The 12,251-nt window shown below is 44.4% G+C and overlaps 3 protein-coding genes across 4 annotated transcripts in view; all 3 read left to right on the top strand.

The window, feature by feature from the left end:
• Positions 1-3: 3 nt before the first annotated feature.
• Positions 4-7,307, top strand: DTX3L (deltex E3 ubiquitin ligase 3L). 2 transcript variants are annotated; one of them, XM_017820887.1, is made up of 5 exons: positions 4-206; positions 1,011-1,231; positions 3,114-4,655; positions 5,398-5,615; positions 6,942-7,307. In XM_017820887.1, exons 1-5 carry the CDS (start codon positions 35-37, stop codon positions 7,009-7,011), a joined length of 2,223 nt encoding a protein of 740 aa, XP_017676376.1. In that variant the 5' UTR covers positions 4-34; the 3' UTR covers positions 7,012-7,307. The 2 variants fall into 2 exon arrangements, with proteins under 2 accessions (XP_017676376.1, XP_017676377.1); XM_017820888.1 differs by lacking the exon at positions 4-206 and adding an exon at positions 331-378.
• Positions 7,308-10,046: 2,739 nt separating this feature from the next.
• On the top strand, positions 10,047-12,036 carry LOC108500187 (poly [ADP-ribose] polymerase 14-like). The gene is made up of 5 exons (XM_017820847.1): positions 10,047-10,251; positions 10,363-10,469; positions 10,544-10,577; positions 11,577-11,651; positions 11,933-12,036. Exons 1-5 carry the CDS (start codon positions 10,047-10,049, stop codon positions 12,034-12,036), a joined length of 525 nt encoding a protein of 174 aa, XP_017676336.1.
• Positions 11,322-12,251, top strand: part of PARP14 (poly(ADP-ribose) polymerase family member 14) — a 37,504-nt gene continuing 36,574 nt past the window's right edge. Inside the window, exon 1 of the mRNA XM_017820846.1 lies at positions 11,322-11,651. The gene's annotated coding sequence lies outside the window, so the exon portion shown is untranslated. The remainder of the gene's footprint in view (positions 11,652-12,251) is intronic.

Here is a 12,251-nt window from a genome sequence, read left to right as displayed (position 1 = left end):
GAAACGAAAGCGAAAGCGGGCGGCGGGAGCGATCATGGCGGCGCCGCTGCTCGTGCGGCTCAGCCCCGAGCCCGACCCCGGCGAGAAGGCGATCCTCAAGCTCCATGCGTACTTCCAGTCGGGAAAGCGGTCGGGGGGCGGCGAATGCAACGTGCGGCCAGGCCCCCAGCCCGGCACCTACTGGGTGGACTTCCATGAGGAGCGAGGTACAGGGCGGAGGGCGCGGCTCGACGGGACGGGGTGGGGGGAGCAGCTGAGCCGTGTGAGGGGCTGGAAATGGCCGCCAAGGCACCATCTTTTGGGCAGGGCGTGGATAGGGCAGGGCAGGGGGTCTCTGGGGCCACTAGTGTTGCAAAATGTGGAATGTGTCAAGAAGAAGTAAGTTTATCGTAAGTCTGGATGTTCTTTGCTGTAAGACTTTTGTCTACTTTCGAGCCTAATCAGCAAGAAAGGAGAACTAATCAGTGGGACAGGTAGCAGCGAGCATCCCTTAGTTACAGGCATCCGTGCACTAACAATCTTTAAGGATGTAGTAAATCAAGCTGCTGATGTATGTCTATGTTTTTGCTAACATGGCGAAGTACTCAAGGTCCATGTACCCTACAGCTGAACTATATTCATTATAATGCTAAAAATCACGCCTACAGGTCAAAAAGACCCCTGCTGAGGTGAAGACCCTTCCCCTGAGTGTGCATAAAAGTTAGCTGGGGTTATGTAACTTGTGTGGAAATTACTAACCAATTGTAATAGAAGGGCTGTGCTTGGAAAGTTACTAACTCTGAGTTTCTGTGTATAAATAACGGTGCCAGTTGGGGCATGCTTGGTTTATGGAATACCACTGAGCACCCAGCCTTGCACAACTCTGAAATAAATGTATCTCTCTGGAGCGTGTAATTATTGGCTGGCTTGCACACCAGGTAACAAATCTGATTTTATGGGCAACACTGGTAGCCAGTACGTTTTCAGGTAACTTTATCAGCCTTGTCTGCCTGTCCCTCAAATTACTGCAGATAAGAAGAGCGTGGAATCCCGCACGAATCACACTTTGGAAATGGGTGCAAAACGCCTGAAGATAGTCATCCAGCCAGGAGAGGGGGACCAGAGCAAGAGCCGGGTTCCAGTGCAGGCCTCCACCAGCTACGATGTCCCTGCCAGCCCTGTCCTGCCCCAGCAGGAGCAGTGGGCAGCCAATGGCCATGGGGATACAGCAAGGGAAGTCCTTACCAAAAAGGTACATCGGGAGGAGCAGTGTCACAACCTGCCCTGCTTGTAGTTCCATGTAGTCCTTTATGTTGTACTTCAATATTTCATGCTGAGCAAATGTCGAGCAAACATAATCTTAGTAAATAAAATGTGGGCCGGGAACGACTTCCGAGTGCTGAACCAGAGGTCAATCCACACATGTTTACAGGCTGCATGTTTTCCAGCATGTCAACCACTACTCCCCAAAGCATTGCCCTGCTAAGTTTCAGAGGATAGGCTGCTCCCAAAAGGTGGATGAATTGCATGAGATCTGGATCCCTTTCAGATACACAGATCTCTAACACTATTTCAGCATGTTTTCCATCTTCAAGCAGCCCTAATTGCTTCTATCTCTTATCTCAGTGTTGAAAAAATCTGCTCTGATGTGATGGAGCACAGCAAACATGATTTCAGACACTTTGAACTAAAAGTTAAAGATCAGTTGTGTGTTAGGGACATGAGATAGGGCCAGGCTACATGATGTGAATGTGGTTCTATTGAGGCCCTGATATCCAGCTCAGAGGGTTTACCCTATTTTGCATGGTAGCATAGACATATCTTTTGAGATATAGCACGTGCTAGCATAGTGCTTACCTGGCATCTGTACCAGTATACTGCAAATTTCCCTATCCTTTTGTCTGTGCAAAGTAGACATGTGAACATGTTATTATTTTTCAGAATCCTATTTTTTGCCTTAAATCTGAGTTACTAAAGCATGACTCTGGGGAAATTTTTAAGAAAATTAATAAGGGAAATTTAGGAAGTCTAATAAATAAAGAACAATGAAATATATGTGCTGTTAAAACATGTTGTGTCTGTGTCACCCGACACTAAGGGAACAGAAAGATTCTTTTGGGGATCCTTGGCAGAATAATGATGGCACTAAGTTGTAGTTACAATTAAAGTTTTGTGGGTTTTTTTAATATGATTTTGTGATTAGCATAGCACAGAATTAATGATTGGAATAGCACAGAATTTCCACAAGCAGAATCAGTACAGGACAATTTTATGAGGACAATTTGATAGCACAGCTTAGTTTATTGTTTCTAGTGACCTGGGCCCCAAATCATGTCAAATCTTAATACTTGGCTTGCTGTATTGATAGAACAACACAATCTAGGCTCAAAAAGCACACAAAAGCATATGGGTCATCCACTCAGTCCTCAAAGGAAGCAGAGGGCAGTAGAGGTGTGCCTGGCCCCTGATGGATCATGAATCTCATCATCCAGCAGCAGTTCAGTCTGAGTTCCCACTTAGGACTTGTAACTAGTTGATTTTGTAGACAGTGCTGCTAAACCTCCCTGTTCTGTGATGGAATCAACACCACCTGTTTGGCAAGGTGCCTGGAACCTTCAAGGCCATTAAGGAGGGCACTGCTCAGCCTGGTGCCCAGAAACCTTGAGGATGATAGGGAGGGGAAGAAGAAATCTGTTTGCCTTGTCTACTTGGCGTGCAGGACTTTTAGGGCCTGATAATGAGGGGAAAAGGGACTAATACACAATGAGCTCAGTGGCAGAGGATGGCTGTTTGCCTTGTAAAATGGCATTAGTTATGCTAATTCTGTTGCCAGAGGTTGGGAGCAGAGAGTGCTGGTCACAGTCTCAAACTAAGTAGCAAAGGTACTGTTTCTGCTCCTGCAATGCCAATGACATTAACAAATTTCATTTTTGCTGCTGACTTAGAAGCAGATTGTGTTATTTGCCTGTGTGTAATGTCCTTATTCATGACATAAAAGAAACACTGTGTGCAAGTGTGCTTATTGTAATCTGCCCCTACTGAGACGAACAGGGCTTCTCTGCTCAAAATATAGAAGCAGCAAGCAGAGAACCTTAGGAAAAACTAATGTTGATATATTCTTGTCTTTTCTTTAGATATTTCTTACAGTATCTGCTACTTTGAATGCCAGTATGTTCTCCAAAGAGCAAATGAAGAAAATTACCATCATGTGTCCAAACTTAAAGAGAGAAAGAAACCCTGACATTGATGGCTTTGAGAAATTGACAGGAGATTTTACAGATATTGAAAAAGCTTATCGCTACTTTGAGGGTATCCTTGCAGGCAATGACCCAAACCATGAATTTTCTCATTCTGAAAGTCAGAATGGTTTGAAAGGTGAAAATGGTCTGAATACTGAAGAAATGAATGATCTTACAGTTATGACAGCTCTCTATGAGTATTTTAGTCATACCCGCAAAAAAGAAATCAAAGAACTTCATGAACGTTTTGGAGTGCATATAAGAACTAAAGACAGTCAAGATGGAACCACATCAATATACTTAACTTCCGATAAAAATCCAGCATCATTACAAGCAGCTAGTGATTTTTTTATCAGTACTTTTCAGAGAAGTGTAGGAGATCTGAAACAGGAAAAAATTCCCATAACAAACAGTTACCCATTAGGGGAGACAATAATGAAATTGAATGAAAGGTTTAGTAATCTCCTTGCTAAAGCAGAAGGGAATCAGTTCCTACTCCGTGGTCCGGAGAGTGAGATTTTAGCTGCCAAAAGATTTCTAGCAAAGGAAGGTAAGAACAGCCAAGCGGAAAAGAATATGAAAGTATCATCTGTACTGTACAAATATAGGGATGAAATTGCAGTTGATTCTTCTGTGTTTAAATTGTTGGAAACCGTATTAAAGAAAGAACTTGAAAACATTGAAGACAAGTTTAATACAAGAATAGAAATCAAAGACAATTCAAATGACCAGAAGACGCTTATACTATTTAGGCCTAAGATCCAAACTTTTGATATGTCATCGCATGCTACTGAAAGTTTCATCAATGCATTTCAAAGTGCCTCTGCAATGTTAAGAGAAAAAGTCATCAGCCTGAAGCTTTCAGAAGATCAGAAGAAAACTTTAAATATGCTACTCAGAGAAAAACAATTGGAAGATCTTCACGTAAAACTTAAGAAGAAGGAAGACAAATTAATCTTAAGGGGTTTACTAGACCATCTTTATGCTGCTGAAAAGCGCATTATGAACCTTCTTAACGTTGAAGACTCAGCACAAACCAAAAATAAGGCACCACTGGCCTCTGATCTCAGCTCTCAAGAAGCTACAGGAGCACTTAAGAAAACACCAAATGTCACGCAAAAGAATAATCTTACTCCAGAAGGACAGGCTAAGGCAAAGACAGAAGAAAAAGACAGTGATGAGTGTCCAATTTGCATGGACAGAATTAAGAATAAAGAAACACTGCAAAAGTGTAAACATGCATTTTGCAAAAGTTGCATTGACCAAGCCATGACTATTAAGCAAGTTTGTCCTGTTTGTAATACCGTCTACGGAGTCATGAAAGGAGACCAACCAGAGGGAACAATGTCAGCTAGATACATGCCACTCTCTCTTCCTGGTTATGGCTATTGTGGTACTATCGAAATTAGCTACAACATGAAAGGTGGTATTCAAACTGTAAGTGTATTTAAAGATTCCTAAAAGATATTTTTCCCACAACAAAACCAATATTGAATATAAAATTAACTATTTTCCCATTATTTTAATTCAAGTCCAGGAAAGACCTTTCTTTGGTCTGTATAAATCTACGAGTAGTTAATTCAGTGTTTTTAGGTGCTATTAAGTATTATAGTAGGAACTAAATGGTCAGATGGTGGCCCTCTGTTTTATATGCACCAGGACAGAGCTGCCTGTCTTTAATTTATACCTTGGGAATAACTGAACTGAAATCTGTGGAATGATATCATGTAAACAAGGTTTTGTGAGTATAATGATTCTCTGGGGCATTCTCTTCTCTGTAAACAGCAATGGACAAAAATGAATAGCAGGCTGGCTTGTAAGCTTTCCAGGTGAGAAATCAGCATTTGTTATGTGCTTGGATTCATGACTAGGACTGAGGATGGAGGAAATAAAAAAGTCAGGGGTACAGTGACATGCACTGAGGAGAGGGAAGAAGGAAAAAACAAATCTAAAAATGACAATGGATGCATGAGTGATGACAAGAAAATGTGAATGAAACTTATGTGAAAGAAACTATCTGATGAAAAAAACCTCCCCAAGATCAGTCATCAGTCATGCTATATCCTTCTGAATAAAAGCCAAGATTAAAAGTATTCTGAAAGCTGGGATGTACAATTTTCATGCTTTCAAAGCATTTATGATATACAATGTGTTTTTGTTTTGTTTTTCTACAAAACAGAGCAACCATCCAAACCCAGGGCAACCTTATCACCCAACTTTCCGGACAGCGTATTTACCTGACAATGTGGAAGGGCGACAAATTCTGGAGCTCCTCAGAAGGGCCTTTGACCAAAAACTGATTTTCACAGTGGGGCAGTCACGTACTACTGGTGCACAAAATGTTATCACATGGAATGATATTCATCACAAAACTGCCATGACTGGAGGGCCTACCAAGTAAGTAGTGTTCTCTTTATATAATATTATTGCTACTCAGATGAGTCAGGAAGGCTGCCCTGAATATTTTCCATATTAGAGCTTTCAAATTTTGTCACTAACAAAGTGATTGTGAAATGCTCTGTGGATCCAAACATGAACCACCCTCACCTACTTGGACAGATGGAACAAGGATGAACTTAGTCTTCTGTTTCCCCTCAGGCCACTCAATCACCAGTGAGTTGTGTAAGTCACTTAGTTAATAACTGCTCTGATTAGAAATTACTTCTAGTATAGGACTGAACAGCAAGCTCTTGATAGCACCTAAGGTTAGACTCCTGATCTCAACCTCTCCTGTTACCTGCTGTTTTGCAGAAGGAGGTGCTGGTCCATTATGATCCCAGTAAAGATTGGACTCAGACTTTGTAAAATATGATTTGAAATTCTACGTAACAGAGCTAGCAGCAAGAAGAAAGAGATTGTAGTACAGATATGGTCATGTCCTTTTAGGTGGTAGGAACCATGAGTTGTGCAGCATTTAGTGGCACTCTGATCAGAACAGAGGACATTGTCCTGGCCCCATCCACAGAAAGGGTTTCCCCATTTTGGTCTTTCAAGCTATCATAGGATTTTCTGAGTAGATGACAACTCTATTCAGCGTTTCTTGAGGACTCGCTGCACTTGTAGATAAAGGCAAGGACATGCAGATGGAGCAATCACTGGTACTGAGTGGGAGCTGTACAGCAGAGACATGAGGGAGGCTTGGATCAGCCCTTCGTGTCCTTCCAGGGCTTGTTGCAGCCTCTGAGGGCCAGGTATTGTCCTGCAAGCTCTAAAGGTTTGTGTCTAGATCTTCCTGACTGGGCTAGGATCATAAAAGAGCAAAAAGTATCAGTTTCACTTTATCCCCCACTCTGCACAAATTCTCTCCCTGGTTATCATCTACTTCATACACACTTCTGGTGATGCACTATTTAAAAATCCAGAGGTGCCATTATGTTTCTGATTTGAATGCTCATTTGGATACACTTCGGATCTGACTTTTCTTTTTAGAAAGATGTACACCCAAACACCCTATCATTTTGAAGAGACACAGCAGGCAGCTTTGAAAATCAAGTCCTTATTGTCAGTTTGGACAACAAAATGCAGCAACTCCTTAAGTTTGTAGCTTTACCCTGTCAGTACCACTTCTCTGACCAGCAATATGGGGTCTGTTTACTCTGTAGGGCAAGAAGTGCATAAAACTTTTGTAAAGAGATTTCTAAAAAGATTTTGATGGGAAGATTCTGTAGAACTTTCAAGTGCTTCATTGCAGAAGTAGCTCAAACAATTATTTTCTTCTCCTAGTTTTGGTTACCCTGATCCTGGTTATCTTCAGCGGGTTCGATCAGAATTGAAAGCAAAAGGAATTGAATAACGAAATGTATCAACTGTCAACTCTTAGTGTAATAACTGAACATATAACAGTCAATTTACTATTCAAGCACTAAGAGGAGAGAATTTGCTTTGTTCAACTGCTGTACTTAAATCACTTGTATTTCACACTCAGCTAAGAAAAGTAATCTTTTATCATCAAGCAATATATGTTCTTTTCAGAAATCATTTACTTTTCTATATGTGTAGTCCTTACAGAATCTAGGTTTTGTGAATGTAGTATCAGTACTTGTTGCATCTGTTGAATATCAAATATATAAAATTGTTCATATTGCTTTACCGGTGATTCTGATCTCCACTTTTTCCCACTTCTTCAATCTGACTGCCAAAACCATTAGATCCAGTACTGGCTTTTATTAGATACAGTTAACTTCAGTAGAAACACTTAATGTTAGCTTCGTGTTATTATGTCTGTCACCGTGAATAACATCATGTAACCCATCTAATAGAAAATTTTCATGCAGCTGCTACAGTGTCAGCTGTAATCAGGCTATGGACTTCTGCTTATTTTTCTTTTCATGGTAGAAATGTCATTAGTGGTTTGGGTTTTGCACATGGAATTAGCGTGGCTCATGTATGAGTGGGTGTATGGATGCTGCTGTATTCTTAGCTCTGCAAAGTGATGAATGCTCAGAGCCACCTTGAGGCAAATGAAAAGTGTATATGGCCATCTCTGATAATGGGCTCCTGGGTCTGTGTCTGCCATTGTACTTAAGCTTAAATACGACTTCTAAATCAGCTTTGCAACTATACAAGTGTATTCTTCCCATTGATTCCAATATAGGTTTGAATTGTATCATAAAGTTACTCTGCAGTGCCTAAACAACCTGCTAATTACCTGTATGGTGGTGTGTCACAAACACAGACATCATTTCAGTGAGTTGAAACATTTTTGTAAGGCTACTAAGTACAGCTAATAAAGAAAATATAAAAATGCCATCTGTGTGTTTCTGTATTCTTCTGTACACAATTTTTCTCCTTCTTGTGATAGATATAGCTGTATATTTTTCTAAAACGTAGGAACTTCCCTGCAACACCATGATTTGGGATGATTTGGACTTCATGCCACCTCCTTTTTTTTTTTTTTTTTTTACCACAGCCATCAGTCTTAGCATGTTTCATTTAATTAATAAAGAAAGTATTTTTTTGTTGCTTTTTTTTTTTTTTTTTGGATTCCCACATCGTGAATAGGCAGTACTACTTTACCATCTCAACTTTCATGTTTAGTAGTGTTGGGCACTGTTTGGTTTTCACGTGGTTTGGGATATCCTTACAGCTCTGGTTTTGTGTTCCTGTATTTGTTGTAACATTTTACACTATTCTGTGTTCCCCCCCTTTTCTGTGCAGTAAGATAGCAACATTCCAGTTGTTTCTAAGTGCCTGAGCTTTTCTGCACACTGAAACAAGCTGTTGTGCTTTAACCCCAGCCGGCAACTGCGTAACATGCAGCCACTCACCCCCCAACCCTGGTGGGGCAGAGAATCGGAAAGGCAAGGTGAACCTTGTGCATTGAAATAAGAGCAGTTTAATAACTAAACAAAATAAAATATACTAATGCTAATAATTGTAACGGAAAGAGGGGAGGAGAAAATAAAACCCAGGAGAAACAAGTGATGCACACCACAGTTGCTTACCACCTGCTGACCAGCCTGTCACTGAGTAGCAATCACCCCCCCCCCAGCTGACTCCCCCCAGTTTCCATACTGAGCATGATGCTCTATGGTGTGGAATATTTGGCCACTTTGTGTCACCTGTCCTGGACATGCTCCTTCCTGGCTTCCTGTGCACCTGCTCGCTGGCAGAGCACAGGAAACTGAAAAGTCCATGACTTGGGATAAACACTCCTCAGCAATAACTAAAACATCAGTGTGTTATCAGCATTTTTCTCATACTAAATCCACAACACAGCCCTGTACCAGCTACTAAGAAGAAAATTAGCTCTCCCAGACCAGGACAGCTGTGAAGATCAAATCTCCCTGGCATCTTTTGGTCTCTCATTTCACTTTCTGTCCCATTAAGCCATTTCACGGTGTCACACCCCTATCCAATAACTCACTGGCTCCCATTTTGTCTGTGGCGAAGTTTGCAGGCTGATTTGTGCAGCAGAGTCCTGTTGACTGTCATGGAAAAGCTCCCAAGCCTTTATCCTATAACCAGCTATATAGACCTTTACTTCCTAATTGTAGCTGTACAGTTTAGGAATAAATGTACTTGATTTGTAATCACAGTCAGCAATTGTGCCTGAGTTACAGCAAGGGAGGACAGCATGTAACTGGGCTTGCTGCGAACAGAACAGTGCATTAGGAAACAACAGATTAATCCGTTGCCCATCGAGAAACAAAGGCATTCCCATGGGTTGCTCAGTATTGTGTCTGATGATACCTTTTCTTAGCTGGCATCCACCCATATTTATCATATTTAATGACATTTGGTTATTTATATATTTTCTTGATGAACTTTCCGTGACATTAGGGAGGAAAAATAATTTATCTGCTATTTTAGTGTTACATTTACTAAAATACACAGCATGAAATAGCTGAGAACTGTAACCTTTGAAAGGGAAAGTCCTGAGCACTCAGTTGAAAATATCGCAGCTAGCTGTCACGTTGGTCTGAGGAAAATACTCTTTCGTTGCAATCTTGCACAGTTGTAAAAGCTTCTCTGACAGAGAATCATGAAAACGGGTAATTTTACTTTGGTTTACGACTTGATTTGAAAGTTTAAGGCAGGGAGAGCGACTGTTAACCAGTGCGTGACCATTATAAGGTCCGGTGTTGAAAACACTGTACTTGTGACACCCGTGGAGGCACAACGGGCTGTGCAGCCCGGCAGCGCTCCGCGGGCCGTGAGAGGCCGGTCCTGCCCCCCGAGGAGGCGCGGAGGGGACCGCGGCCCCCGGCCAGCCCCGGGTCAGGGGGAGCCGCCTGTTCCCGCCACTGGGCGGAGCCCGGCGCGTCGGGTTTCCTCGATGAAGAAATGAAAGCGAAAGCGGCGGGGAGCGGAGCCGTCGGTGCGGCGATGGCGGGGCAGCGCCCGGGCGCCTTCCCGCTGCTGGTGCGCGGGGACTGGGGCTCCGCCGAGCCGCCGCCCGCCCTGAAGAAGAAGCTGCTCTGCTACTTCCAAAGCCAGAAGCGCTCGGGAGGCGGCGAGTGCGAGCTGCGGACCGGGACCGACGCCGAGACCGGGACCGGGCACCTCCTCGTCTGCTTCGCCTGCCCCGAGGGTGAGCGGCCGGGCCGGGCCGGGCGGGTCGGGGGCACTGATGGCGCTGCCCGCGGTTCGGAGGGGCGGGGAGCGCCGCATCCCCCATGACCGGTGCCTGTTGTGTTGGCAGTGAGGCAGCGGGTGCTGGACCGGCGAGTCCACGAGCTCGAGTGGGGGCCCGGCGGGCGGCTGTCGCTGCAGGTCACCGCGCTGCCCGCAGGCGGCGGCTCCGCGCAGGTGAGACGGGCGCGGGGCGGGCGGGCGGCGGGCGAGGGTCCGCGGGTGACCGCTCTCCTCTTGTTCCCTTGCAGGAGGAGGGACGGGTCGGCGGGGCCGAGGCGCCAGGTAGGGGCAGCGTGGGACGCGGCGCGGGACTGAAGCGCCCGGGGCTGGCGGGGCACTGGCCCGGGGAGCCCGGGCGGAGGAGCGGGGATGGGGAGGGAGGCGGAGCGGGGATGGGGAGATCTGCTTTCTGGTGCTTGGCCGGGCCGGGCGAACAGCGCTCTAGCGCTTTGATTCCCCTACCCTGCGCTCTCCTTCATTTCCCTCATCCCAAAACCGACGTATTTTCTAAACCGCAGCCCGCAAGCCAGCCCGCAGGCGCCGCACAGACCCACTGCTCTGGCTAGAGGAGCTAATACACACACAGCTAATACACAGCTAATTAATACCCACCCGACTAATGAATACTCACACAGCTAATACACAGCTAATCAATACACACACGACTAATCAATATGCACACAGCTAATACACAGCTAATCAATACACACAAGGTTAATACACACACAGCTCCCTGACCTCCACCCTCAAAGTGCCTATTTGTGCACAGATGGGAACTGAGGGCGCAGGGTAGAGAAGCAGTTTGGGTGATATAACCTTATCTTTTGTTTTCTAATTTAGTTGCATTTCTTCCTGTTCTAAACTAGCAAGTAGAGCTGTTGTGTAGAGTCAGAACACATCATAATAGAGGCTTTTCCAGACATGCCAGTTTCCAGATGTGCTTCCCTCCCAAGGGGAGATGTCCTTGGCACTTCTCAAGTTCAACGCAGTTTTTATGTGAGGACAGTGTGTAGTGCGTGGGAGGACGTGCTCACCATGGTTCACTCAGTATGACTGCGTACTAGTCTGATTTTTAACATTATGCCTGAGCCTTCTTGAGCTCAGAGTGTTTCTGCAACCAATTCAACATACGTTTTAAAAAGAGGAATCTATGGAAGTCTGGGATTCTGGCAGTGTCAAATGAAACAATTCAAGCTGTGTTAGGTCCTGGGTGTACACGAATGTGACCTTTTTCTTCTTGAAGTACCCAGTAACTGAGAAGTCATTGTCGTTTATCTCTAGTTAATGAACCCCAGGTGTCTCTTCCCATCTGCCAGAGTAAGGAGACTCCTGTGTGTACTCTGCAGGAGAAGGCAGGTAAGTGTGCCACATATCCAGCGGTGACCAGTGTATTCTTGCTTCTTTGGTTTTCATGGACCTTCCTGCTGTGGTAGTGCCCTGGTCACCCGTGTGGCTTGTGGTGTTTGTCTAATGTAGTGTAGGAATTGTGATCTCAGACTAAAAGAAATAAATGGGTTTTTTCCTTTGTATGAGTCCCTTTAAAGTCCCCACTTCAGTGGCTGCCTCGGGCAGGCCAGTTCCTTAGGAAACAGCAGTAGATGCTGGCCTCTGTTCTGGCTAAGGCTGTTTCTTCCCAGACCTTCCCAGATGCTCCCAGCCCTGCTGGGGCAACCTCTACCAGAACATCAGTAGCTTTGTACCCCAGGTACACCTGAGCTGCTGTGGCAGCCAGCGCATGTAGACCCCATGTACCCACAGCAGTGGCTGGAACTGTGAATGGAGAAAGTGCCCAGGCAGAAGAGCACTGATTCCCCTCATTGTGTGTTTGTGAAGAAGATTTTTTAGCTTTTACTTCTGCTGTCCTTGCCTGATGCTGAAGTGAAGCATTTTTCCTCACCTGTTGTTATGGCAGCTCCCACTACTGATATGCTTAACTTGTTTAGAATTCTTACCCTG

The sequence above is a fragment of the Lepidothrix coronata genome, unplaced genomic scaffold (assembly GCF_001604755.1).
Source record: "Lepidothrix coronata isolate B3197 unplaced genomic scaffold, Lepidothrix_coronata-1.0 Scaffold86, whole genome shotgun sequence".
Classification (NCBI taxonomy): Eukaryota; Metazoa; Chordata; class Aves; order Passeriformes; family Pipridae; genus Lepidothrix; species Lepidothrix coronata.
This window is presented reverse-complemented; position numbering and strand designations above follow the sequence as displayed.